The sequence below is a fragment of the Nothoprocta perdicaria genome, unplaced genomic scaffold (genome assembly GCF_003342845.1).
Source record: "Nothoprocta perdicaria isolate Ctin4 unplaced genomic scaffold, notPer1 scaffold_130, whole genome shotgun sequence".
NCBI lineage: Eukaryota > Metazoa > Chordata > Aves > Tinamiformes > Tinamidae > Nothoprocta > Nothoprocta perdicaria.
This window is the reverse complement of record NW_020454428.1, coordinates 100,352-126,347: the sequence shown is the minus strand read 5'-3', so window position 1 is coordinate 126,347 and position 25,996 is coordinate 100,352. Positions and strand designations below refer to the sequence as shown.

At 49.6% G+C, this 25,996-nt stretch overlaps 1 protein-coding gene across 1 annotated transcript in view; it reads right to left on the bottom strand.

The window, feature by feature from the left end:
• TIAM1 (T cell lymphoma invasion and metastasis 1) overlaps positions 1-25,996 on the bottom strand; it is an 80,784-nt gene that overhangs the window by 50,656 nt on the left and 4,132 nt on the right. Inside the window, exons 2-8 of the mRNA XM_026033652.1 lie at positions 15,420-15,867; positions 13,029-13,201; positions 8,962-9,186; positions 6,966-7,151; positions 4,192-4,338; positions 2,136-2,210; positions 908-1,078 (exon numbers count right to left, since the gene is read on the bottom strand). Coding sequence (XP_025889437.1) covers positions 908-1,078; positions 2,136-2,210; positions 4,192-4,338; positions 6,966-7,151; positions 8,962-9,186; positions 13,029-13,201; positions 15,420-15,867 — 1,425 coding nt within the window. The remainder of the gene's footprint in view (positions 1-907; positions 1,079-2,135; positions 2,211-4,191; positions 4,339-6,965; positions 7,152-8,961; positions 9,187-13,028; positions 13,202-15,419; positions 15,868-25,996) is intronic.

The following is a 25,996-nucleotide window of genomic DNA, read 5'->3' as shown; positions in this document are numbered from 1 at the left end:
TGTGGATGCCAGAACTGAAAGCTTGTATTTAATTTGTCAAAGCTTTATACTTCACTGCTGAGCTGTAACTCTTTTAATGGCCATATGTCTCTGATACTTCATCTTGCAAAATAATCCAGGTGGGTTTCTCTCCCTCTTCCAAATGCAGATAAAAGCTTTCTTCTCTCTTCCCTCCTGCCACCCACACGAGGCCAACGTGACTCTGCAACGCAGCCCATAAACACAAACAACTTCACCTATTCCTTCTACTGCTGTTTTCTCTCCAAAATTCCTCCCCCGCGGCCGCCGGGGGCGGGAGGAAGCAGCAGGAGATGGAGGGAGGAAGGACACCTGGCAAGCGGGAGCGCCTGGCACCTGGGAAGGGGGATATCACCCTGCTCCTCCGAAGGAGGAGGGAGCAGGGAGAGGCAGTGCTCAGCAGGGCTTGCTCTCCCCTCAGCTGCAGGCCAGCAGGGGCTGCCAGGATGGATGACTGCAGTGCTGGGCCCCGGGGGCTTCCTGCAAATGCAGGATATCTGGGGCACAGCAGCTCAGGCACAGCTGGGGCAGAAGTGTCCCCAAAACAGCTTTTCTCCAAGAGAGAAGGGGCCAGTGGCGGCAGGAAAGMGCAAGGAGATAGGGGCACTTCACAGGCTCATGTGGAGCATCCAGAGCGAGAAAGACACAAAGCATCCCACATCCTTCTCCCTTCACCCACGTCAAGCCTGGCTGCAGCTGGAAGCTCTTCCAGCTGCTAGCTCAGCCCTGCTGAGGAATTCGGCGCCGCTCGGATCCTCCTGCCATGGTGCAGCTGAGCTCTCAGACACAGCGCGGTGTCTGAGCGCTGCGCTGGGAAGAAGCTCCCAGAGGCAGTGCCGGGAGGGCCCTGGCCCRCGCGCACCTCCCCACGCTCACTCCCGGGCCCTACCTTGCAAATCATCTCCAGCACGTCCCTCGTGGAGTCCCCGGGCCGGATCACTGTGAGAGCCGGCTGGTTGTTGGGCAGGCAGAACCACGACGGGGTGAAGTACTCGTGAACCCAAATGTCGCAGTCAGGGCTGTGCTGGTGCACGCTGCTCAGGGCCACTTCTTTTTCCCTCTGAACAGAAAGAATCCATCATAACTCTATCAGCCAAAGACAATCTCTCTGGTCATTGAAAATAAGCATAAGGAACATTATATGCTGCATCACAAGCCCTCTTATTGGACGCTTTGTTCATAAAGGTAGATTAAAGGCTTGTCTGGACTAGAAAATTTTGTATTTTATCTGAGCAGCTCTAAAGTATGCCTCCCCATGCCGCCCACGCAGCTGCACTAGTGCAGTGCACTTATCCTGGGATTTCACCCTATGGCTACTGGGAATGCTAAGAATGTAACAATAATAAGGTTAAAAGAGAGATGTAAAATTAAAACTTCAGAGCCCTGTATCTCCCAGTTATCCAACCCAAAACAAGCAACATTGTTGTAGGTGCTACAGTTCCTATACTTAAGGAATGGCAAAACAGCAGATAAAATTTTGCATTTCCTGTGTTTTACGCATCCAAGGTAGTTCTCAAGGTGTGAATCTCCAAAACATGATGGAGATTCACAATGCCTATTTGCTTCAAGCGGGCTCTTGGGGCCAAATCCATATGCACCACATTTGGATTCTGCACCTTAGCACCATCTTAATGCTGTTTTATAGCTGGGCAGAGAGAAAGCTGTTGTCACAGCAAAGGAGAAGCTCACAGAAGCATATGAAAACAAAACAGAAAGAAAACCTCTGTGCTTTCTAGCTGCAATAATCCTAAATTATGAAAACCCCATATGACCACCACAACTAGTTATTTTGCAGACTAGGTGGTGCCTGGTCCTTCTCTGAGGGGAGGTGCTTCCCTTGAGTGCTAATAATCCCCTTGGGTCTGGCACCTCCGCTTGGTCTCCGGATGAAATATGTTGACCACGRACCTCAGCTGAGATCCCCAGCACGCTGCACCAGGCTGCAGGATGCGGAGGGTGCGCTTCTCTTCCCGCCTCCCCGTGCTCCCCCGTGCAGAACCACAGTGGCTTCCCTGCCAGCAGGGCTCTCCCCGTGGCAGAGCCACCCTCCTGCCGAGGTCCCACAGCTCCTGCCAAAGCTGCATTCCAGCTGGCTCCGAACGGGAAGGGAGTTTTACCTTGCCATCTGGGATGGTATCATCAAAGATCCCTTCCAGAGACTTCTTCACCGAGTCAACCCCTTCACCGAACACCTGAGGAGGAGAACAGAGCTGCTTTAAAACATGAAAGCACCTCAGGAGGCTTGTTAAAAGGAATGGGAAGGTGAAGAACAACCCAGTGAGGAGGTGTGATGCTGGAAGACCAGAGGCTAATTGTGTATAAAGGCCTTTCATTGACTTACTCTTTTGAATTAATCAATTTTTATCTCCTCTTGTGCCCAGTTTCCCCATCTATTAAAAGGGGTAAATGATGGCTTACCCTTTTTACTAAGGCTATGTAATCTCTAGAAAAGGAGCTCTGCAGCTGGTTATTTTTGTAATAAAAAGTACTTAGGAAACACTCAGCTACCACAAGCCTGGTCTCAGCAAAAGTCTGCTCTAACAAAGTAAGAGCTGGTGATGCAGCATGAGCCAAAGAGCCCAAAGCCACTGGACTCATGAGGAATGGCAGAACAGGAGTATTTACAGGATCGACCTCAAATCAGCATGGGACGGCATCAGGCTGGCACATGTGCAAAACGCAGCAACCCACTCTACCGTGCGCACAGCTCTGCACTCCTGTCAGCTGTCTGCAGCAGATAAAAGCAGGGCGGTTCTTCCTGCAGTAGCATACAATTAAAACTGAAAAGTAAAGTTTTATAATTCCACATCACCACAGGTTTGTGATCAAGTTGCAGGTTTTGATTATTTAACTATACTGTACCTAAATGAAGCAGGAACAAAGTGTTTCTCTTGAAGAATTTAGAACTGTTGCTTTCATTTTGCCAATATTTTGCATACAACCACATACAAGCAGAGTGAAAACATTCAGACGTGACCCATAGACATATCGGCACCTTCACAAAGCTTCACTTTTCTTTGACTCTCTGAGACTGTTCTTTCAAACTTGGAGCAAAACCCCTTCCCTTTCCTGTGTGCTGTGAAAGAGTGAGGGGTCTGTGTACATATGTGGGCACGGAGGGCAGGAGGGAGGAAGCATGAAGAGCACATGTACTTCTACAGAAGGAACAGAAGGTTGAGTTCAGGAAGAACCAAGAGTACAAACATCTAATATCACAGCATGGTCAGAATCCTAACTAGGGACAAGGCTCTGCTCTAACAGTGGGAAAATAAGCATCCAGCAACCAAGGAGCCACTGCATCAGCACAAGGACTTCAGAATTTGTTCAGTGAGGTATTTGCTAGAGTACAATGAAAAAGAAATCTTTGGCTCAGCCACTGCTTTCCCTAATGGTAAACTAYTAGTGTCTCACTGAAAACAAGCTTAATGATTTTACAGCATATCCTCTGCTAAACAGCGCAAACACCCACTGCTGCTTTAACAAAAGAGAGAAGAAATCAGAGGTCACAAAACAAAACATGCCCCAGTCCTTTCTCCCTCCAAAAAGTGAAAGAACAAAAAGAAAAGTCTGCGCTTCCTGCAATTAGATGAGGTATAGCTCTCAAAAACTGAAAGCTATAATTAAGGATGTTTGGAAAGAATAACAGGGAAGTACCTTTCTCCCACACTGAAACTCTTCATGTAGCAAAAGACCTGGAGAGTAACTGGGTGTATTTCAGATTTTGTTTTTTTAAACATCTGAAGGAAAACTAGGACTGTCTCTACAAAGCTTTTTGTTGTTAGGAAGTTAAACTAAGTTGTTCATAATCTACACATTCAAATTTAAATTAAAAAAAAAAATGATGCCTCTTTCTGTTTTATTCTGCTGCTTCGTTGCTCCCAATCTTAGAGAAAGTATCCAGCAGAAACAGCAGAAATAAAATCCATTTGGCCAGAAAGGGTATGAATGTCAAACTTCTTTTGTACAGGAGTTGCTATATTTTTTTTTCTTCTTTTTTTTTTCTGTAATTACTGCTGCTGATTTTTGAAGAGGATGGACTATGCCCTGTGAACGATTGAACAGTCATCTTGACGTCTGGATGTGCCAATGCTTGACAGAAGTGACTTCACACGAGCTACGCTCTGCATGCTAACCAATATGCCCTGAAAATACCACACATTTCACCCCACTTACCTGATTAATGCTTGGCCTCCCTTGCTTTTTCTTTGAGGTAGTATCCAGCCCCCAAAGAGAAGAAAACCTGCTCCTCCGTTTACTGGCAGACCTGGACATGGCCTGTGTCCTCCTCCTCACTCCAGACTCCCCGGTGCGAGCCGCCACCTGTCAGGGCCATATGGTTTTAGAATCCAAACGTGCAGCATCCCACCGCATCACTGCTTACATAATTCAACGGCGGAGTCTGACCAAAAAAACCCGGCAAATCCTAGAGTAACAATGTGCATTCACAACAGGGACAACCTCGGTGCTGCCAGCCTACTTTTCTCCCGCCCATATTTCAACTCAATTCTTCAGCTATCAAACATCAAAAAGTAAAAGGGACAGCACCTAACAGTTTGGGGGCATTTAGTCTGAGGTACTTTAAAACTGCATAATCAGATAGAGTAAATAGGTAGCACCAGCAAAGGTTTTTTTTTTTTTTTTTTTGTGATTTTTTGTTTTACAAGGCTTCAGAACTGGACACCCAAAGGCTGAGATTTCAAAATCTAGGTGATTCTTCTGCAAAGTTTGGTATCTTTGTTTGCAATTTTCTGTGAAAGCACGCTGGGCTGGACTCATCACTCTTAGAAGGCCAAATGAAGACCTGTAAATGGACTTAAATGTATTAATGATTGGATCGGAATGGATTTTAAACATATTTAAAATCTGTGCTTCCTCAGAGATGTGCATGGGATCTGTAAGGAGTAAGTAAACCACAAGAAAAATGAGCAAAATGATCCATTTGATTGCAGAAGTGTTAGCAGCTCGGGTCCTTGAGAGGTGGCCCGTGGTGACCCTATCAGCAGAAAAGGCTGCTCGTCATCACCAGACCAAGCACCGGGCAGTGCTCCCCAAACGAGGCACCTCCTGGAGAAATCAGCACCATGCCAGTTAGAGGCGAAGTGTCCAGGCCGATGCTTGAGCACATCTCCCGCCACGGGGCTGAATTGGGCCCATGGGCGGCTCTCCTGGGAGCGGTGAGGGAGGCGGGGTGCGGGTGTGCGACATGGCGGTGAGGCGCGCGACACAGTAGTGGGCACACAACATGGCGGCGAGGTGCGCGACATGGCGGCGGGCACGCAACATGGTGGCGAGGCGCGCGCCCTGCCTCCAGGCCTGGAGACACGCTCCCTGCAACGCCCTCCTGCTCCGTTCCCACCCGCGAAACCAGCTACCAAGCTGCGACTGCCGCTGGGCGAGCCAGCTGGAGGAGCCGACCTTGCAAGCGGTGCCCCAAGCCAGGGAGCTGCCAGACCGGTTGTGTGGGGAGAGCCCAAGCCTGCRTAAGGATGGGAACCACACGGTGCTGGCCTGGACATCCAGGGAACGGCTGCTCTGTGAGTAACAGCGATTCCCCTCTGGGAATGTTGGGAAACCAAGGAAGGGGAGAGGCTGCAAGCTACTCCCTTTCCATGGGGTGGCCTGGTGACCAGGAGAGCTGGGGCTGCCCCGCTCTCACCATTCGGCCTCCAGCTCAAAATGCTGAGCCGCACTGCGCCATCTACATGCTCCGAGGGCAAAGGAGGACACGAGAGTTTACTTGAAGGAAAAGAGAGCACGTGTCTTCTCCAACACATTCAAAACATCTTCCTTTCACTCGACTCTCGAGAGAGACCAGCATGAGGAGGCAGACTGTTTTTCAAGCTAACACTCAGTGCTTTGCTAGATGCAAAGAAATAAGCACAAATGCAAATTACAGCCCGACACTTAAAAAAAAAATAAATCCACCAGCAATTATCAGGATGATGACGCTAATCTTTTGATATATAAAAGAATAAAAACGCCACGACTGAATTACTGCTCTGGATTCAATTGAAGGGTACAGCTGACATCTACAAGACAACAGTGGAGCTCAGCTATTTCTGCGAAGCTCCAGGAGCCCAAGCTGAAGCCGCAGGCACATGATTTAAATACATTAAAAAAAAAAAAAAACCACTACTTTGCAATACACTTTCTTGTATTTTAAAGAGCGGGGCTGTTACATTATTTAAATTTAAACCACCACCCTAAACAACTGATGACTTTTTGCCACATCTTAAGTAGTACAGGAGCACATTTCCCCTCCCTTGTGGGGCTCCAGTTGATCACTGGAGACTGGATATTAGACTAATTGGTCAGGAGTTTCATTCATATGGTAGAAAACAAGCATTGCCCTAGTGGGTCAAAGCCAACACACAGTGAGGGCCTTGGAAAGACTCCTATAGGCTTCACAGGGCTTCTGGATTAAGCCCATGCACACAGACATTAGGGATGAGCCCATACTACAAGTCAGATCTCAGTGTTTCCAAACTCCAGAATCACGTACATCCAGCTTTCTGTCTCAGGCCAATAGGAGAGATGGAACAAGCTGCAAAGAACAGACACTGACTATGCTAAATACAGACACTGTATTTTGGGACAGGCTCACTGTGAGCATCCAGAGGCACCCTCTGCCTCCGGTAGTTCTTGGAGCCCTTATGCTTGTAACGGGAAGATCTGTTTGGAGAAATCATGTTTACAGCACAGAACGGAAACATCAAAATCACATGGTTAGGAAGAACGTGGTTCTGCTTGCCATGATTTGCAAGCATCTGCTTTTCAGTTTACATCCAAAACATATACCCCTTTCAGGAAGCTGAATTTTCTGCATGCTAAGGTAAGGGCTCACCCCATAGAAACAGATGGCTGTTTGTCAATTTAATCTCTCTGTTGAACGCACGAAGGCGTTTGCAGGTTGGCAAAGATGACCCCTGGCCTCTGTTCAAACTTACCAGTGCATGAAACGAAGAGACTGAAAAGATCCCAAGGCGGCCCATGGCAACTTTAGTTGGACGACTGGCAAAAGCAAGCAGTCTTTTAGGGTTTGGGAGCTCCCCTCCTTGGAGACTAGCCAAGTAACAGCGGTACCGAAATAGATCCATCTGGAACTGTTCAAGGTTTTGTTCCCAAACGAAGATCTACACACAGAAAAGAAGGAGGAGTGGAGAAGAGCAGRGGAGAGGAGGAAGAAGACAGTGATAAACACCTTGAAAAAATTTTACTGCTACCACTAATACATCTCTTTTACCAATACTGATCTCATTTTCAGAGAATGAGAAACAAGAATTCTCCTTCTTCCTCGTTCTTCCCTCCCCTCCTTAACCCAATTTCTTTTTAAAAAAAGTTGTCATTAAATGGAAAATAAATTCTTTTTCTCATGTTCATGGCAGATGCCTTCTCGTGGGACAATTGCTCCTCTGATACACGGCTAATTAATAGTATTAAAATTCCTTTTTTTTTTTTTTTGTATTCCAGGATTCTCTTCTGAGCAGTCCCCGAAGAGGCTTCTTTCATGCATCAAGGGCATCTAAGAAACAAGAAGACCAAAACTCCCCARATTCCACCGGCAGAGCGCCCTGGATCAGCAGCTGCAACAACAGCACTGCTCTAAGAATCAGCGGATTCTTACACTTGAAAAAGTGAAGTACACTGGGGATAATTAATCTTATCAGTGGAAGAGCACTGTAATCAGCCGTGTGAGGGCTTATTTAAATAATTCAACTTGCTGATAGGAAACAGTTTCAAAGTGTTTAGAAAAACTCAAGTTACATAAACAGAGAGACCGCTCTGTCCTCTCGCTGTGACTGACAGCCTTTGAGCAAAGCCCTTGAACGGAGGCCAAGTCTCTCTCCCCTCTCCCAGGTCTTCTCGTGACTTTCTAGGTGGTAAAAAATCTCTTCATCCTTCCAGGTGCATTTGGCAGCCAGAGTAAAAGAGCTACAATGTAATGAAAGCAGGCACCATATGTTAGGTTCCTAAAACAAGGTGCCGCTGGGACAGGGGGAGAGACCCCTGCTCTAGGAGCGCTGCTTCTCAAGTGYAACCAAGGTGCTCACTTGAGGCTGGAGGGACCGGTCACACGGGGCAGTGAGGGCTGGCAGCCTTCAGTAAGGCTGAACCTTGCAGTGGGAGCCCCGGAGAGCCGCTTCAGTCCATGTGCCAGCAAAGAATCACAGGATCACAGAATGGTTGAGGTTGGAAGGGACCTCTAGAGATCATCCAGTCCAACCCCTCTGCTCCAGCAGGGACATTCAGAGCACATGGCACAGGGTGGCATCCAGGCGGGTTTGGAAGATCTCCAGAGAAGGAGACTCCACAGCCTCCCTGGGCAGCCTGTGCCAGGGCTCTGTCACCTTCACAGTGAAGAAGTTCCTCCTCACCTGGAGATGGAACCTCTTGTGTTTCAGCTTATGCCCATTACCCCTTGTCCTATTGCTGGCCACCAATGAAAACAGCTTGTCCCCTTCCTCCCTGCATTCTCCCTTCCTGAACTTATACATGTTAATCAGATCCCCTCTCAGCCTTCTCTTCTCCAGAGAAAACAGGTCCAACTCATTCAGTCTCTCCTCATACAAGAGAGGTTCCATTCCCTTAATCATCTGCATCTGATGCAAGCCAGCAGGACAGYCACCCTAGCTGGTCTGTGAGCAGCTCCTCTTTATGATATATTGCTACTTTTCCCCCCGCAAAGCCCTCACTCAGCATCCACAGTGCGAGGCAGAGCGCTCACATGGAGGCAGCTGTGCCAGGAGAAGAGCGCCTCTCCCCTACCTCAGAACACGTCGCTTGGAGAAATGGCGCCACTAGGGCAGCTGGCCCCACTCTCCCGTCAGCGCACGTCCTGCCCCCGCTGGGGAGCTCTGCCCACACRTACAGGCCAGGGAGGGAATCTGAAGAAGGCCTTAAATATTCCCTAGGGGCCTATTTCACGTAAGCAAGCAAGATTACTTGATCCAGTATGGTCTTCTTCTTCTTGGAGTCCGTCACTGAGGAGAGCTGCATTTCACCCATTTTCTTCATCTTCTCATCCATATCAATCTTCTGCTCCAGCTTTTTGATCTCCGTTTTCAGAAGCTTGACGGTGTCCTCTTTGTGATGCTGCCTTGCCACCGCCGTTGCACAAGCTGAGTGGATGGCAGTGATCCAGTTCTCCAGCTCCGTCTGGCTAGAGGTCTGAGGAGAGGGAAAGAGGGAGAAGAAAGTCAGGATTCTCTTTAAAATTTGTTAGAGATTAGCAAATGCAATTCCAAGGAATTTCCTTTCCCTTTCATCTTATGAATCAAAGCCTTATATCCACTTACAAGTAATAAAAAAAAAAAGTCATTCTTAAGCAGGTCATTTTTAGCTCAGCACCAGGCAGTCCGCACTTACAAATGCACCTATATCTGTGTCTTGCAGCTGTTCAGTGTTTCCCAGTAATGGGAATTGCTTAAGAACTACCTTGCTTGTTCCACGTAAGCTGGCATAATTTGTAGCTCATCATTTAATGACATTTTCCAGCCTCTTTAAGGCAGAGGATGCCCCGGTCTCTAGGCTTTTTGTAGTACAGAGAGAGTTTTTCACATCCAACAGTTAATAATAAATTACAGGCACAACACATGGTCGTAATACCTATTACTGACTTTACAACGATGCATGCACAGAGAGCCTTTCCATTGCTGAYGATCTCAAAGAGCTCTGAAGATAACCTGCACTGTGCAAGGCAGGCTCTCAGTTTTTTTATGGTTCTTGTACTGTCCCTTCCCCTGAATGTGTGTGACAGTTGGGGAAGAGGGGAGATGGTTGGTTGGTGCATGGGGCACCAGTAACTTTTTTTTCTGGAAGAGCGCTATGCTGACTAGAGACTTTTGACACAGAAGGAGCAATACTTCAAAGCATTCCTTTTCCAGCCTTTCAAAATAAAAAGCAAATCTTCTTAGCCTTCTTATTAAACCCCAGCCCTTTAGAGTAGGCTGTAAGACAAAATTTACAGCCAACTCAGTGCTGCAGCAGAGTGTCAACCTTCATCAGTAATCACACTGGTATTTGGCTCGTGGCTGGAGAAGTTACAAGGTGCCAAACCACCTTGTTCTAATTAAGCTTTCTGCTGATACCTGATCTATAAATAGACAGCACGGGATGATTTTCCAGTTGTGAGCTCAGCTGAGGAAGGTCATCCTCACTGCCCTCCCTGCAGTCACAAGGAACAGCAGAGGATGGGGCCAACTGCAGCCAGGGAGAGACTCCCACGGAAACTCAATTCTCCGGATCCCTCGTGCACCGGCCAAGCTCCACTTCCACGGGATTCATGGAAGGGAGGATGTATGTCCCAGAATTATATCATTTTTCCCTGAGGTTCAGTCCTAAAGAGCACAYAGGCTCAACACTGAATGGACTGATCATCCTGAGTTTGTGTCTTCAGTTGACCCCATGCAAAGCGTATTGCTTAAATTCAGCAGGCTCCCTACACAGGTCATAATACAAACAAGCTCTTGCTAACAATTATGGGCTACAATGTCTATTGCTACTGCTGCAGATATGTTCATTCCCCTTGCTGAGGAGTTCCTGCTGAAATTCAAGATTTTTTTTTTTTTTTTTTGTAGAAAAGGAGACCACCAGTCAGGTGGAGCAATCTCACCCCACCAGCTATAAAGACATTATTTGTACAGAAGACACTGCAGCTGAAATGAGATTGTAGATATGGTTAACTCCTTGTAAAATCAGCAAAAGCTCATATTTTTTATTTTGTTTCACTTCAAAACATGATCCGTATGTCATTGGATTCAGTTCTTGGTTGGGCTTTCTGGGAGAGGGATGGAAAAAAAAGGAATCTGAAAAGGACTCTAGGAGTGAAAGACTTTTTTGGAAGATGTGTGTGCAAGGGGAATCACTCTGCTCTTCAATTGGAAGAACTATGTAAACAGGCTGCAAACATCTGATATACATGGATGTGGTGTCACAAGTCGCTCCGAGCTGCTGGAAAATGCATGTGACATTTGCCAGTAATGGATGTGTGTAGGCACGATGAGAACTGACTGCGCAAGGAAGCACAGTGTGGGAGGTGCATGGTGTCTCCAGGTGCCACGCAACGGGAGGTGTGTTACAAGATGCCCCGTGTCTGTACACACCACCGAGCAATCCTGCTTTTCTCCCTAAGCACATGGTCTCYGTGGGACAGAAACAGCCCTCTGCAGCTCTCTGGTGTCTTCTCAACACAGCAGCTGCTACAACGGTGTGGTCAGCGTGGCTGTATGTGAAAAACGTTAGTAGCTATGGAATACTGCAGAACAGCCACAGGGAAGAGCCCRGTTGCTCTGGGTGCATCAGAGCAGCCCCACAGCACAGCACCTGCAYGTGACTGCCACCGTTACGGCTGATCTCCTTCCCTCTCAACCCACATCCATCCCTTCTTTTCTATTTTTTCCTGCTCCTGCTTCATTAGACTTGCATGGGTTCCATAACAGAGGGGACACATTTCCAGAAGGCAACATAAATTATTATGTGTGTGTTTTTTTTATTATTATTGCTTGAAAAGGCTYGTTTTTGCTCTTTCCCACAAAACTACATAGAAATCTACCCATGACATAATGACATAGAGCTCTTAATAAATAAAGCCCTATGTTGCCACAGAAGAAATGTACTGAATGTGACCTTTTCAGCATTTACCCTCTGTTGACATTARTTTTATGAGAATGAAGGGTTTTCCTAGGAAAACTGTAGGCAAAACAATTTATAATTCTTATCAGTAGATCAGAGAGTGCTGTTGCACTATGGCCTTTTCAATGCATGCTGAGTCCACGTGCAACCACAGTTGCCCCCGAGCGAAGCTCTCCAGGTGGCAAGGTACATTAGCCCTCCCAGAGCAGAGGCTGATGGAAAAAGGGGGCAGCAGAACATTACACTGTGTGCTGAGGAGAAATCAATCTGAGGAGGCAGAGGTTCACAAAACGTATTTTTTTTTCAGCATGCAGTCAGATACCAATCTGCTATTAAAGATTTGTTGTGGAGAACAAGGGAGTGATAGCAGGGGGCACATCCCTGGGTGGAATATCTTGTGGCTTAAGAAGGCAAGACCCTCTAAATATCTTGTCACTGGAAAGGGAAATTAATAAGGTATTCGTCCAATGAAGAGAACTGGATCAAGAGAGGAGGAAATAGCACAAGCTTTGCACAGGCTGGCAGTGGTAAATAAAAGAAGGTTAATCTTGACTGGCGAGGATTTGCCGTAAGAAAGGAGCCCTGGAGGGCACTCAAAGATGCGCCAGTAACCAAAAAGTGGAAGTATTTTTTTCAGTGGAATCTATAAGCTCATGTTTGGCCTTTGATATAAATTGTGGATTTCCATTAAGAAATGTACTCTGTGAACAACAGACATTTCTATTTTCTGATTAAAAAAAAAGGCCATTTCTTTCAGTCTGCTGGCAGACAATAGCAAAGTGCTGATTAATGTCTATACGAAGAGAGGGCAAGTGGATCCTGAGCAGCCACCGCAAATGAAAAGAACATCTGGAGCTGCAAATACTCCCTCGTACTTCAGACACCTTCTGCTCATGTGAAACCCTCCGGCCTCTCGGTATGGTCCCAGCTTTGATATATGTCTCTTATGAGATGCAGAGGTGTTCAGCACAGTTAAGGCACTGCTGTGTGTCCTGTGTGGTAAGTAAGTGGCCTGATCTGTGTGTTACAAACACACTGTCAAATAATACAAAATTCCTGATTTCTTATGGGGATATAACAATATTTCTCAAGGAATTAACAGCAAAGTGCAAACAACACAGAGAGGATCCAGCCAGGCAATAAAGCAGCAGATTTGACAGTGCTTCACATTCGGTGTTGGGTCTCCTGAGTGACATTTACGGGATATACTGCATCCTTCCTCTTGCTTGGCCAAAGGAAAATCCCAAACCTACTGGAGTCAGCAGGATTTCTCCACTGCTCTGCAACAGAGCTAAGATTTTCTCCCAGGTCCGTGGGATGAACCCAGTGAACACGAGAGAGGAAGGGAGAACTTGGGAAAGCACAGGAGCGCAACCAACCTGGAAGAGGAATGCGTCGCCGAGGGAATTGCTGAGGCAGAAAACAAAGTCCTTCTTGGGGTGCTCAGGCACCGCTTGCACTATGCTGTTCTCCACCCACACGGCGTGCTTGGGGATGCTGTTGTGGTCGATGCCAGATCTGCCGTCAGTCTCATAGAAGAACAACGTGCACCCTGGGAGAGAAAAGGAGATATCAGCACGCAACACATTGGGACACAGCAGCCACCCTACACCAGTGACTGGGGGGATAAACCAGCCTCGTGACTGCCACAGGCAAGGAAAGGGCACTGGCTTTGCCGGGGTCTCCGCAGGTTTTCAGCCTCACCAAGGGGCCCAGCAGCTGGCCCCACCACCCCAGCACATTTGACCACGTTTTTTAATGACTGGATGCAGAGGAATAASTGGTCTGGAAGGAGCTGTGTTCGCTAGCAGACCGGCACACCAAAACATGAAAAGGAAAAGGGAAAGGGAAAAGGGCAAACAAATCAGATGCTTATTCTGCTGTAAGGTTCCAGCTGTGAGTCACGGTGATGCAGCTGAAACAAAAACATATTTCAGTTGAGCTCTGCAAACAACCTACTTGTTTTATAAAATCATCTTCACAATTCTGTGGCAAAAAAACAAAGAAGTGTAGCAAATCTGTAACCTCGGGTCTCTTTTCTTTCCTTCCTCCTGGGTTTTCTCCCATCCTTYACCATTAGCTACACCGCTTTAAATTAAAGCTGGCCCGCTGTTTTCCTCCCACTAGAGAGAGTCCTCCTGGTGCAAAGCGAGGCTCTGTTTCCCAGTCAGCTCAGGCTCTCAGAAAACTATTTGCGGACAAACAAAAGCAGCTGTTAACTTCAAAGCCTCCCTTAAATACTGACACTATTAAAGGCACAGCAATTGAAGGAGCAAACACTCCACTTGAGGCAAAGTGCTTTAAAATAACATTGCCTTTCTGCTCATCCTTCCCTTTTTCCTCCCAGATGGCCCTTTTGTTTCCCAGCCCCTCACAGCAAGACCTTCCTGCCCCAGGGCCCTGCTCCAAGCAGATTAGGGCTTCCCTTAGCCCTTGGTCTGCCAATCTCACCTATTTTTCCCTTCCCTAGTTCCTCTAGCATGGGAAGAGCTGGCACACACCATGCTGTTTCCTTTAAAAACACATTTCCCACTTGTGKAGGAAGGAGAGGAACTTTCAGCCCTCCAAACTTTCAGGTAGCACCTTCTCTCCCRGGACATGGCTTGGTGCTCTGCCCTGCTCAGGCACTTTCCTACAGGGAACACAGGCGAGGCCGGCCGCAGTTGGGAAAGGGAAGGCCCTGGTTACTGCAAACTTTGCTTCCCCTTTTGCTGCCACCTCTAGGTTAATTAGGGGCTGCTTTCRGAGGCCAGCTGTAAGTTTTGCAGCTCTGTTAATACTCATTTGCATTTACAAGCACTCAAAGCCCAAATGGGACCAGAGCACCATCCTACCAGAATGTGTAAAATACAGAAAAAGAAAAGAGGGGGTGGCCTGGAAAGCGACGGCMAGGCAAGGGGAGAGTCAGGCGCCCTGAGCTGAAGCCACTTCCCCACCCAGGCAGAGGAGGAGCTGCAGGGCCTGGGTGAAGGGCTCCCAAGCCTCAGGCCGGGGCTGGCACCCAGAGTCCATCCTCTCCACGCTCACACCGTGTTGTGACTCCTCTGGGCTTTTATAGCACAGAATCAAAGAGCAGTCTCTGAGAAGCAGCGACCAGCAGCACAAAGTGCTGCCAAAAGGTGCACAAGGAGAGGCCTCCTGCTTGAGCACAGACCATCAGCCACTGTCACCTGCAGTGAACCTCAATTATCTCATCTGTGCTGGMTGCAGCAGGTCATTAGGTTTATCAGCAGCAAGCGGCAGACAAGCKTCCCAAAGGAAAACACCCAGTGATCCCAGACACCATCCGAGACGGTGCTGGCAGGACTTGGAGTTTGGTGTGAACCCGGTTCAGCCCCAGCAGTCCTGTGACTTTGACTACGCACACACCACCGCACGAGCACCTCAGCAGCCATTGGATAAAACCTTGCTCTGAAAAATCGGGGCCGTTTCCTTCCTATTAATTATACTAAAGTTTACAACAGCTTTTCTTAAGCTAGACTATGGGTTTCATTAGCTTGCTTTGTAATAGGGTGAAAAAAAAAAAGAGGAAAACAGCATACGGGAAATTGTTTTCCTAGACAGCATTGTTTTCCTAGAKGGAAACCAAATCATTGCACATGCAGGCCCCCATGCAGCTGCAGCGAATACGGCCCCTGGCAGAACTGGAACTTGTCTTTGCAGAGCGCAGCATTTAGACACTAAATAACATTTACAACCTCCAGACTTTGCGTCATGGGCCAAGTCCCGCATCAACACGGACGGCCCGGGAGGCCTCGGCTGCCCCGTACCTTTCAAGGACACCCAGTAGTGCTTCCATTTCCTGCGCGTGGCCGACTCCACCTTCTTATTCTTCTTGTGCACCAGGAAGTTCTTGACGGCCAGGGCRCCGGCCTTGCGCACGGTGCCCTGCGCGGCCGTCAGCAGGATGTCGGACTGCGCGGGCGAGCTGAGCGTGCCGCTGCTCTGCTCGTCGCTCAGCGCCGAGCCGGCCTCCTCCAGGTTCTCACTGGCGGTGCTGCTCATCTCCAGCTCGCGGCGGAAGTTCTCGTAGACGCCCTGGCGGAGGCCATCGCCCGCCGAGCTGCTCCCGCTGTCGCTGCCCACGAAGGCCCGGCCGGCCGGCGGCGAGTAGCTCGAGTTGGTGGCGTTGGAGCGCCGGGAGAGCAGGTCAGTGTCGGTGGCTGCGCCCTCGATGCCGCTGTCGGTGAACTCGCTCCCGTCCCCTGCGTTCACATCCTGCTTGTGAGAGAGAGGCGGCATCAGGCGCGGGGCCCTCCGCACGCAGAGCCCCCAACTCCCAGCTCCACCACGCTTTCCCACGGGATGGTTTACTCGAGCACGGGAATCCCTTCCATCTCTCTTCCAAGGACAGACAACTGGGAGGAGAGGTAAAAGGCAAGCGGGACGTGCAGCAAAGCCCCGAGCCCCATCGCAGGAGGTGCCTCTACAATCTCAGGATTTTGGAATGTAACATGTAGCCTCCTCTGTTTACATTGGGCTAAGTTAACAGTGCTAAAGGCTCGGCAAAAGGAGAACATATGGTAGCAGAAACTGACGGTGTCAGGAAAAGTGGCAATCAACCTACACATTTTGAAAAGAAAACATTGATATTGTACATGCACACCTACAGCTGAAGACATATTTTAGATATCCAAGCCTGTCATTTGCAAGTTATATAACTAGAAAGGTATTTTTTTTTCTTTTTCTCCTAAGAAGCTGGCATATTTGAAATTATTTCTAAGTTATTTCTGCATCCCCAACCCTTATGATGGGCCAGAACTCTGTTGCAACAAACCCTGCAAAAATGCAGCAGCACCAGCAGACAGTGCCTGGTCCCCAGGGAGACACGGAGGCCACAGGAATACGGAAGGCCTGAGCAGGGGAGCACAGGGAGGGACGGGGCTGGGGCCTGCGAGGTGGCACCGGGCACCAGGGCTGCCACCTGGGACGGCACTTCAGGCTCTGCTCCCACCGACTGCAGGGGGTCTCGGAGTGCCCAGCAGGAAGCTGGAGCCGCTCCCGGGATCTCAGCTCCAGCTAGCAACAGGGCCCGTCTCTCCCAGCACCCTCAAGTATTTGCAGCGGTGTTTTTAAGGGAGTCTAATAAAGCCCGAGCCTCATATCCGAGACAATATGCCAGGTTTGATGCGCAGGAGAAGGGGGAGACAGGGAGAAAGATTCCTCACCTCAGAGAGGTGAGGAATACATCTAAAACATCAGGAATTTCAGCTTCTGCCACCCGTACCTTAGAGGCTGAGGCTTGGTTTACAAGTTTGCAAAAAAAAAAAAAAAAGAAAAWATATGTATATACATACATATATACCTGTATATATGCATATGTGAAGCCTCTGAAAAGAGCCTCTGAAAGAGGCCTCTGAAAAGAGGCAGCAGAATGGMCATTTAATTTCAAAGAAAACTCCCAGGTGTGAACTCGGGCATAACTTCAGGGATACAAGGGCAACCCTGCAGAAAGGGGGAAGCCCTCCCGCCAGCCCRGTTTGAATCTTCCTCCTCCTCCTGCTGTGGTGCAGGAGCCGCCTGAGGCCAGGGGACAGGCGGGAGAGGGGCCGTGGGGGCAGGAGCGGGGGGATGCTCCTGAATTTGACTCACTTCTCTGGCATTCGCTTGCACTGGAAGCGCTGGTGCTTCATAAACGCTCCCTATCCAGATGGGCTTGGAGTCCAGCTGGAGGAGTATCCACTTCCCTCCTGCTCCACGAGCCCTGTTATCCCCCTCAGCCTCCYTACTTAAGGCAGCCCACAGCTGACAGACAAGCTGCTCCGGACGGGCCCCTGTTCCTTTCCTCCCGCTGCGCCCAAAGGAGTTGGGCAGGGTTTCCTGTAGGTGCAAGGAGCACTTCTCCTAACAAGAGCCATTATTTCTCCCGCTGTCCGGATGCACTGGTGCCAGGAAGCGAGTTATCCCCGTTTCTCCAAACACTGGCCATGGGCACCAGCCGGCATTTCCAAGTACCAGGAACGGTGTCCTTCTCCAGGGAGCCAGCCCGGCACGAGAGCGGAGCACGAGAACTGGATCCCATCCATGATGCCTCCCAGCGAGGCACAGAAACACCAGCTTCCCCATTTGGTTTCCAAGACGTTTTTCCCCCCTCAGTAGCTACTCTCTAAAATTGACACACTATTTTTTTAAAGGGAGAAAGTGTTTCACTCTTCTAGCATAAACAAATCTGCCTTCTGCGGTGAATATTATGCAACGGTGGCAACAAATTTATTCAAGGTTTCGAGATCTTTGTTTTACATAGATCATCTAATAAACACTTCTCTAGTAATTATAATGTCCATGCCGTACAGGGAGCGTAGAGGTCGTTTGAAAAGGCCACCTCATGTAACTCTCTTAGAAAGTCTTTTCAGTCATCTAGAATTAGGGAATTAAAAATAAATAAATAAATAAAAGAGCCTCCGGAGCCGGCGCATGGACCCGGAGGGGCAGGAGCTGCGGCCGAGCCAGGCGCCACCGGCACGAGGCTCCCTGGGGCTCTCAGGGCAGCCCAAGCAGAGGCATTAGGGGGACAGGGCTGACRTGCTGGTGCACAGGGGGCAGCCCAGCTTGGGCAGCCTTGGTGACACTCGGCATTAACTGCCTCAGTTTCCCCATCCCTGTGGGGATTATAGCGAATAACCTGTATAAGAGCATAAGGGCTTACTATGCATAAAAAACGTGAGGACATAAAGCTCCGAGGGAATGTCATCTACAAGTCAAGGGCTTAAATTTCTGTGCATTTTGTAAAAATCTTTATAATCCTTCCATAATGCAAGGGAGAGACTTGGATGGGTCGAAAGATCTTTCCACCCTAGTGATTTCGCCCTGATCCTCCTCTGCTCCCTGCAGCCCCTTTTCCCCTCTTAAACCCCCTCATATCAAACATTTCTGGCTAGCTGACTGCAGCCCTTTGGGAGGATGAGYGCCCTAGAGCCCGAGGGGATGCGTTGGGGCTGCCCACAGCACTGTGCCCCGCGCGCTGCACGGCTGCTGTCCCCACAAGGCTCCGGCGGGACAGTGCTGAGGTGGAGCCTGGCAACTGYGACACCCCCTGCAAGACGCCCCATAGAGGGGCTGGATGATGACACCGTTGGGCGCCCCGCACGGCCTCAGCGTCCCCCAGACGAGGGTGCCGCAGGAGCAGGATCCACACTGGGAGCAGCTCCAAGCAGCCCTGCTCCCCAGCGCCGACACCGCTTGGGATCCGGCCCCTTGGATGCCCTGGTGCTGGGATCCGCCCGCAGCACTGTGGCTGCTGTGGCCACCACCAGCTACTGCCCAGGCACAAAGGGAACCAGCCCCACGTGCTCCTGCCTGGGAATTACTCGTGTTTCCTGCTCCTTTTCCAAGCGCCCTCCAGGCACCAGCAACATCTCCTGCAGGGAAGAGCTAGGATGGCTCTGGTGCCATTCCAGGATACACCACGAGGGCTTCCTGAGGAAACTGGCATCTCAGGGTCACTCCTGGATGAAAGGAGTTCCCAGGTAAGGGCTGCGAGCTCCACAGTTGGGTACAGACACTATCACGGCTTCAGCATTCACGTCTCTCCCTCCTGCCCATCAGGATCCAGAGCGGCACCCGCTGCAGGAGCAGGGAGAGCCCCAAGCCCGGATGCACTGCTGAGACCGGCAGAACGCAGCAAATCTCCTGGAATTGCTGGAGCTGGATTGCTCTGGAATTCAGATGGCGACCGTCCAGGGGCTCCTTCTCATTTCACGAGCTTGAGGAAAATAAATATTTTATGCAACAATCCGGACACTGGATTGRGTATTTTGCACCTTGTCAGAGATCCTCTGTTTTCTAGCTTTATAGAGGCCCCTGGCAAAGAGCTGTCTCCAAGCAGGAATTTTCTACCCAGAGGGAGGACTACCGGAACCAAACGCAAGGCTGGGACTGAAATTTGTACGGCCCCTTTTGGGCTTCCTGCTGCTGTTTACCTAACTCCAGGCCTGGGAGGGCTGCAGGGCAGAGCAAGAGGGCGGTGGAAATCATTAAATTGGTCACAGAAAGTAGAAAGCATGTAGCGAAAACAAAAGAAAAAGTATTTCATCCAAGACAGTTCATGGAAGCCATGGGAATATTAATTCCCGGAATTTTCCAAACAGGGCAGGTTTTAATCCACGAAGAAGACAGATTGAATAAACAGGGACTTGGTCCTTTGGATTTAATATTATTTTACAGAGTGCAGGGAGAAAGCAGCATAAAAACTAAACAAGATGTAGCAGCTGTACAGCATCATCCAAGCACCCTGCACTATCCCAGTACCCTGACAAAGGCGCAATCCGTAATTTCCATCAACATCCTGTATCCCTGCTGTTGTTGAAGACGAGGGAGTGGTGGCATCACTTCTGACACGGACCACGCTATCACGCTGCTTGTGAAGAGCCACAGTTTGTGCAAAGCGGGGAGCAGGCAGTAACTCACCGYGCCGAGAAGGACCGGAACAGGAGGGCAAGGCRGACAGCCCTGGGCCAGGCAGACGCRTCGCGGCGTCAAAACCGGGGCCAGGCTGAAAGCTGCCACGGCCACCAGCAGCGCCGCAGGGCGCCCAGCCAGGAGCCACGCACTAGGGCAGCTGCCACAGCCTTGACAGCAGCCACCAACCAAGTGCAATTGTCGCAGCTCCATCAAATACAGTCTTACTGATAAACCAACTGGGTAAATCAGCAGCAGAAATATTTGCAACCTGTGTGAATATATGCTTTAGCTCTCACACAAGCAGGGGGGGTCATGCAAAGCAAGCTATTGGGAAAGAAGAGTATAAAACAGGTTATTATCATCTACTATTATCATCTGTCCCTGCTGKAGCAGGGGGGTTGGACTAGATGATCTCTAGAGGTCCCTTCCAACCTCAACTGTTCTGTGATTCTGGGACCATTCTGTGATTATATGAAGCTAACCTGCTGGTGCTCGAGCTCCTGCACTCTCGTGAGGTGCCTTCCCTAGGATGTTCACCAGGGCCGTCAGGTTGGTTTAAAACTCTCACTACRTTCAGATGACCCCCAAAAGCCCTCGCTGCTGGAAAAGGGTGCACCAGGTGAAAGGCTTTGGTGGCAGGGTCTGGAGGTCATGCTCTGCACACARATCTGATCTCCTGATCTCTGCTAGCAGGAGGCCGCTGGATGGGATAAAGGCTCCCCAACCACTCCTGCTCCCAACTGGGAACACTCAGTAACGCGCTCATTGCTTACAGTAACCCTGCACTGACCAGGCTGTCCACCAAAAGCTCTGTTGAAGGCCCTGGTAAATCACTGTTTTCAGCTTAACTGATAGCAGTGACTCACGGGTGCTTCAGGCACCCTGGACTGATGGAAAATTCTGACTTCTATCTGAATATAAACAGCTCCTTACACAGATAATGCTTCTCTCTAAATCAACTGTTAGATTGAAATCACTGGTGAGTAAAAGGTGCCTGAACAGTTTCTTTCTTGGAAGGAGCTCTAGTCAAGAGGACACAAGTTCCCTCTTCCACGGCCTGTTCTGCATCAGAGCTATTAGCTGTGAACGGGCAGCGACACCGCGCAGTTGCGCATAACCTGTCTGATGGCGAGGCAGGCAAGCACCAGAGCAGGTGAACAACCTTGCAGTTTGCATGCTGTCATGTGCCTGAGACCTCCCTGGAGCTCCTAATGGAACAAGACTGTCCTTAGGCTGTTTCATTTTCTGTTTGGTGCTAGCTCTGTCATGGGTCAGTGGTGAAGGTCTTCTGTTTAGGTAGCATCTTCTCCATATGGGAATGAAATGCAGAGTGACTTGATCACCTGCTAACCTACACATTCCTAGATTTGATGGGCTTGCAAAGRGCCAAAGCTTTCCAGGAAGCAGAGACCACTTGCAAATTTCATCTAAACCTGATAAGGAGAAATGGTTTTGAGGATGAAATGGAGAAACACAGAATCATCTCAATAGCTCATTCTGTCTGGGAGGGATAAAGGTTTGAAAATTGCTAGAAACCTACTGAATCATGTCTGTACAACACACTATAAAGTCAGAGGTTTTATAAGAATTACACGAATGAGATCTGCTAGTTCAGTAATGAGCACAGCCCCCCTGCCAGACATTGGGAGCTGTCATTAAAGACCACTTAGAAGAAGTCTACAGGCCTGTGTACAGCAGGGCAGGAGCAGAGGGGGCTTAGCTGGGCTCTGCTGGGTTGCTCGGAGGCTTCAAAGAAAGGAGTTGATTTGTGGGAGCCAGAAATCAACACGAGTCACAGTCAGAGAAAACTGACAGAGTTCTCTGTTCGCTGGCCTGGGATGTGTTCACACTTCCAAGGAGACTGTTAGAAACCAGCCATGCTTGTATGGGGATACCAGAAGGACACACGGAGCTCGTAACCTCTGGAAATTTAAAAAGATCAGACAGTGATGTTTAAAAGCAGCTCTGCTTTGGGGCAATACTGCCCATTCTCTCCAAAAGGATTAAGGAATGGATTTCAATGGATTTCAGCTATAGAAACTCTTTGTGAATACGGGTGGTGTAAGTCTAGGTGAGGGCTCTACAGCTGGAGAGGGCTGCGAATGACACTGGCCCCTATGGAGGCTCCGTGAAACAGAAAGACAGCTTTGCCCTGTCCTCCAGGTGGCCGTGGAGCTCTTCACACAACTTTGTGACAGCCGTTCCTATTTGAAAAGTTACTTTTGCAGCTCCAGATGTATTAGGGAAGGGGAAAATGAAAGAATGGCTTGGTTTTGCTTTATATGTATAAATCTTAAAAAAAATCAATGTCTGTTGGAAAACACGCAGTTACAGGACAACAGACCCCTTAGCAGGAAGCACCTYGAAGCGCTACCGTGAGCCCTGAGCAAACGAGCTCCTGCCTGGCTCTAGCCTGGACTCCTGGGGCTGAAGCACCCAACAGTGTGGACGAGCCCCACGGTGCAAGGCAGCAAGGCTGGCCCGGCCGTGGGTCCCCAGCACCACCCGGGGACACCTGCCCACACGTGCGGCGGCGGCTCCCCCAGTCCTCTGGAAGGACAAGGAGCCTTGTCCTTCCAGAGCAGTGTGGCGTTGGATCCCTCTGCTCCCAAGGGTGTGCCGAGATCCCCCAAAACTTCCCTTGCTTTCATCCCCACAGACCACCCAGACGAAGGAAGCTTCTGCAGGGCCTGGGCTAACTGAAGGCTAATGCAAACAGCCTGAGCACGCTCCGGTTAAATAAATGGCAACATGCTTAACCCAAATCCTCAAAGTAAAATACAGGATTGGGTTACTCCTTGCTCACTCGGTGCCAGAAGTTCTTCCTAAGCAATATAACGGAGGGGTTAGAAGAGGGAAGGAGGAAAAAGAGAGCCTGGAACAGCCGCTCGAAACGCATCTTTGGGGAGGTGTCACCGGGGCAGTCACACAGCTCAGCGGAGCAGGAAAATGCTGCCATCTGGGATGGGCACCGGTGCCAGGAGGGCTCGCTGGAGGCTCCCRAAGCAGGATGGGGCCTCAGGAGAGGGTCTTTGTGAGCATAGCCCAGCAAACGGGCGGCTGCAGCAGTCTGACCGGGAGTTTTAACCAGAAAGTGCTTCAAAAAGCAGGGAGCATGTACAAGTTCACAGAGAACACAGTTACTGCCAATGGTATGAGCACTTCAAGAGTATAAATGTCAAAGTCCTGCTGTTTAAGAAAATTGACTGAATGGAGCTATATCAGCGATCAGGACTGCTGACTGCTTTCCACTGGCTTCAGACCAGAAGCAAAGGAAGAAAAACAATTAACATCTTCAAAAGAGTGTCAAAATATTTGCAAAACAGGAGACCAAAACATTCCCTTCCACATGCYCCTTTGGTGACAGCACTGAGGCAGAGCTGTGCTCTCCCAAGGGAGCGACTGCTGTTTGCTTCACACATCCCAAACAGATCTGCTCTCGTCTCATCCCCCTCGGGATAGCAGCACGGGGACAGTGCAACCTCTTGCCTACAGTTTAAAGCCCTCTCTACAGGCTTTTCCCCAGGCTCAGGGGAAATCCACATGCAGCTAGCTGGGCTATAAACAGCTCGTTTGGGCCAGCCAGAGGGGTCTGGGCACTGCAGCACTGCCCATGAGCCGAGCCCTGGTGCCGGCACCAGGATTTGGCACCAGGAAGACTGTGGATTCACAGGCAGTTCAGACTGCCCCGAGTGGGTGGCTGCACCTTCCCCTCCAGCCCTGCTCCCMCCCCTTGCTTGGAGCTGCTGCCAGCCCTGGGGCTAGGAGCTGGGAATGCAGAGGCCCACGTGGTTTTAATGGGTTTGCTTCTCTGGTTTAGTTGGGGGTGCTCTCAGGTGCTCAGCCCCCAAGTCTGCCCAGCCACGCTCCTCAACTGGAAGATCTCTGACTTTTTGAGTTTGGGAGAGCAACACGGGATGGATCTCAAGACCTTTGGAAGGACCTCAGGGTGCTCAAGGTGCTACAGAACTGCGTGAACAGGGATCTGACAGAGCTCGAGCAGAGCGTCACAGAAAACCCTCCCCTTTTATTCACAAGCAGTTGTTGAGCTATGTGCCACTAACTGTAATTTAATGATAAAGAACTCCAGCATGGCCTTTATTTCTTCGATTCCATCTGGAGTCAAATGATTAAGATTCAACAATCTGGGTCAGTATCATTCAGAACTGTCTTGAGGCTGCAAACAGGCGGCAAACCGGAATGCCGCCATACGGAACCTCTGCCACCAGAGCAGCGACTCCAGGGCTGAACATACTCGGTTTGGAAAAGAGGTGGAAACCGAGGAGGGCTCCAAGAGAAGCCTGTAAGGTCACTACTGGCATGCAGAGAGTGAACAGGATACTGCTGCAGCCAAAAGCAAAAAATGAATTCAGAGAAGAGAGTTCACGGGGGACTGGTCGATCTGACAGTCTTGGATACATTCMTCACTCAGGAAGCTTGCAAATCGCTGATTTTCCGGGATCAGCAAATTTGACCTGAAGGGAAGTTCACTCCATACTCTCCAGTTTCTTTCTCTTCTCTCTTTGCCTGAGCACTTGTTAACTGGGGATGCCTGGCCTGGGCTGGATGGATCTTTCCTTTGGCCTGCTGTGGTCCTGTCTGTGCTCTGAAGTGACATCCTGCACGGCACAGCACCGTTTGGGAAGAACCTGCAAAGCTTAGACAGAAAAATAGCAGCTGCCTAGAGTGTAGCCATCCTACAAAATGTAATGAAACACCACAATCTCACACAAAATCCTATGAAATGGTTAAAAAAAAAAAAAAAGTTTCCACTTCAAAGATACTCTAAATCAGTTTTAGGGATTTTTTTTTGTTTTTTTGGTTTTTTTTTGGTGTACAACCTGATTTAATTCCCATGAAAAAAAAATGACTTCATCCCTGTCTAATTCTGCAAAACTTTGTAAAAAGGATTTTTTAATGGATCCCATATTCCTTCAGGCTTTCTGCACAGCCCTAAAAATAGAAAAAAAAAAAAGAAAGAAAAAAGAAAATCTGACTACAGGGGATTTAATGCGCCAAGGATGTAGTTTGAGGTTGGCACTGAAACATTTGCTGTTTCCAAACGAGTTAGACAGGAAATTTGTTCACTCTCCCCCTATTCAGTTTCACAACAAACTCTGGACTGAAGAGGCTGTGAAGGAACTTGCTTCCCCCACAGAGTCAAAGCACATCCTACCGCTGCTCCTTCTTAAAGGTTCTGTGAAATCCTGGACTTTACCACTGTAACGCAGAGGCTGCAGCTGAAACTCCTGGGAATAATCCAGGAGAAGCTGCAAACAGGCCAGCAGCTCCCGCGGCCGGGCCGGGCACTGTGAGGGCGCCCGTCCTGCGCACGCCTGGCCCACCAAGTGCCAATGCTCTGGCCGCTCCTTGCTTTTGGATATTAACGTACACTGGGATCAGGATCTAAACACATGACCTAAACGCAATTTTAAAGCACAATCACTTCCCACAGAACAAGAGCCCATCCAAAGCCCCACACCTAGCAGGGACCACAGCTAATTCCTCCCCGCAAGCCAAGGAGCAGTGCCAGGAACCTGCAGGGGACACGAGCGGCCACTCGCTGTCCAGCTGCCGCTGCCCTCCCACACGGAGCAGGGGAAGAGCGGCCAGGCCAGCGCCGGCTCACGGGGCTCGCGGGGCTGGAGCAGGTCCAGGGATCCCCGTGCCAGACGTGGCCCCCTCGCACCGTGCTCAAGGGCCCTAATTCCCCTCCACAGAGCTGGACTGAGGCTGCCAGGCCTCTCCCTGGGCAAGGAGGAGGAGGCTCACACAGCCCATGTTCAGCCGCACGCGCCATTCCCAGCGCAGTCATTGCTGCAAAGCTCCATCTCCCTCAGCAAACTCCAGGGATCCGGGCATGTCACAACCCACTGCCAGAACAAGCTGTATCCGACAGGAACTCGCCTCCCTTGAAGCAAAAGCGGGTGCAAACGTCAGCCAATTA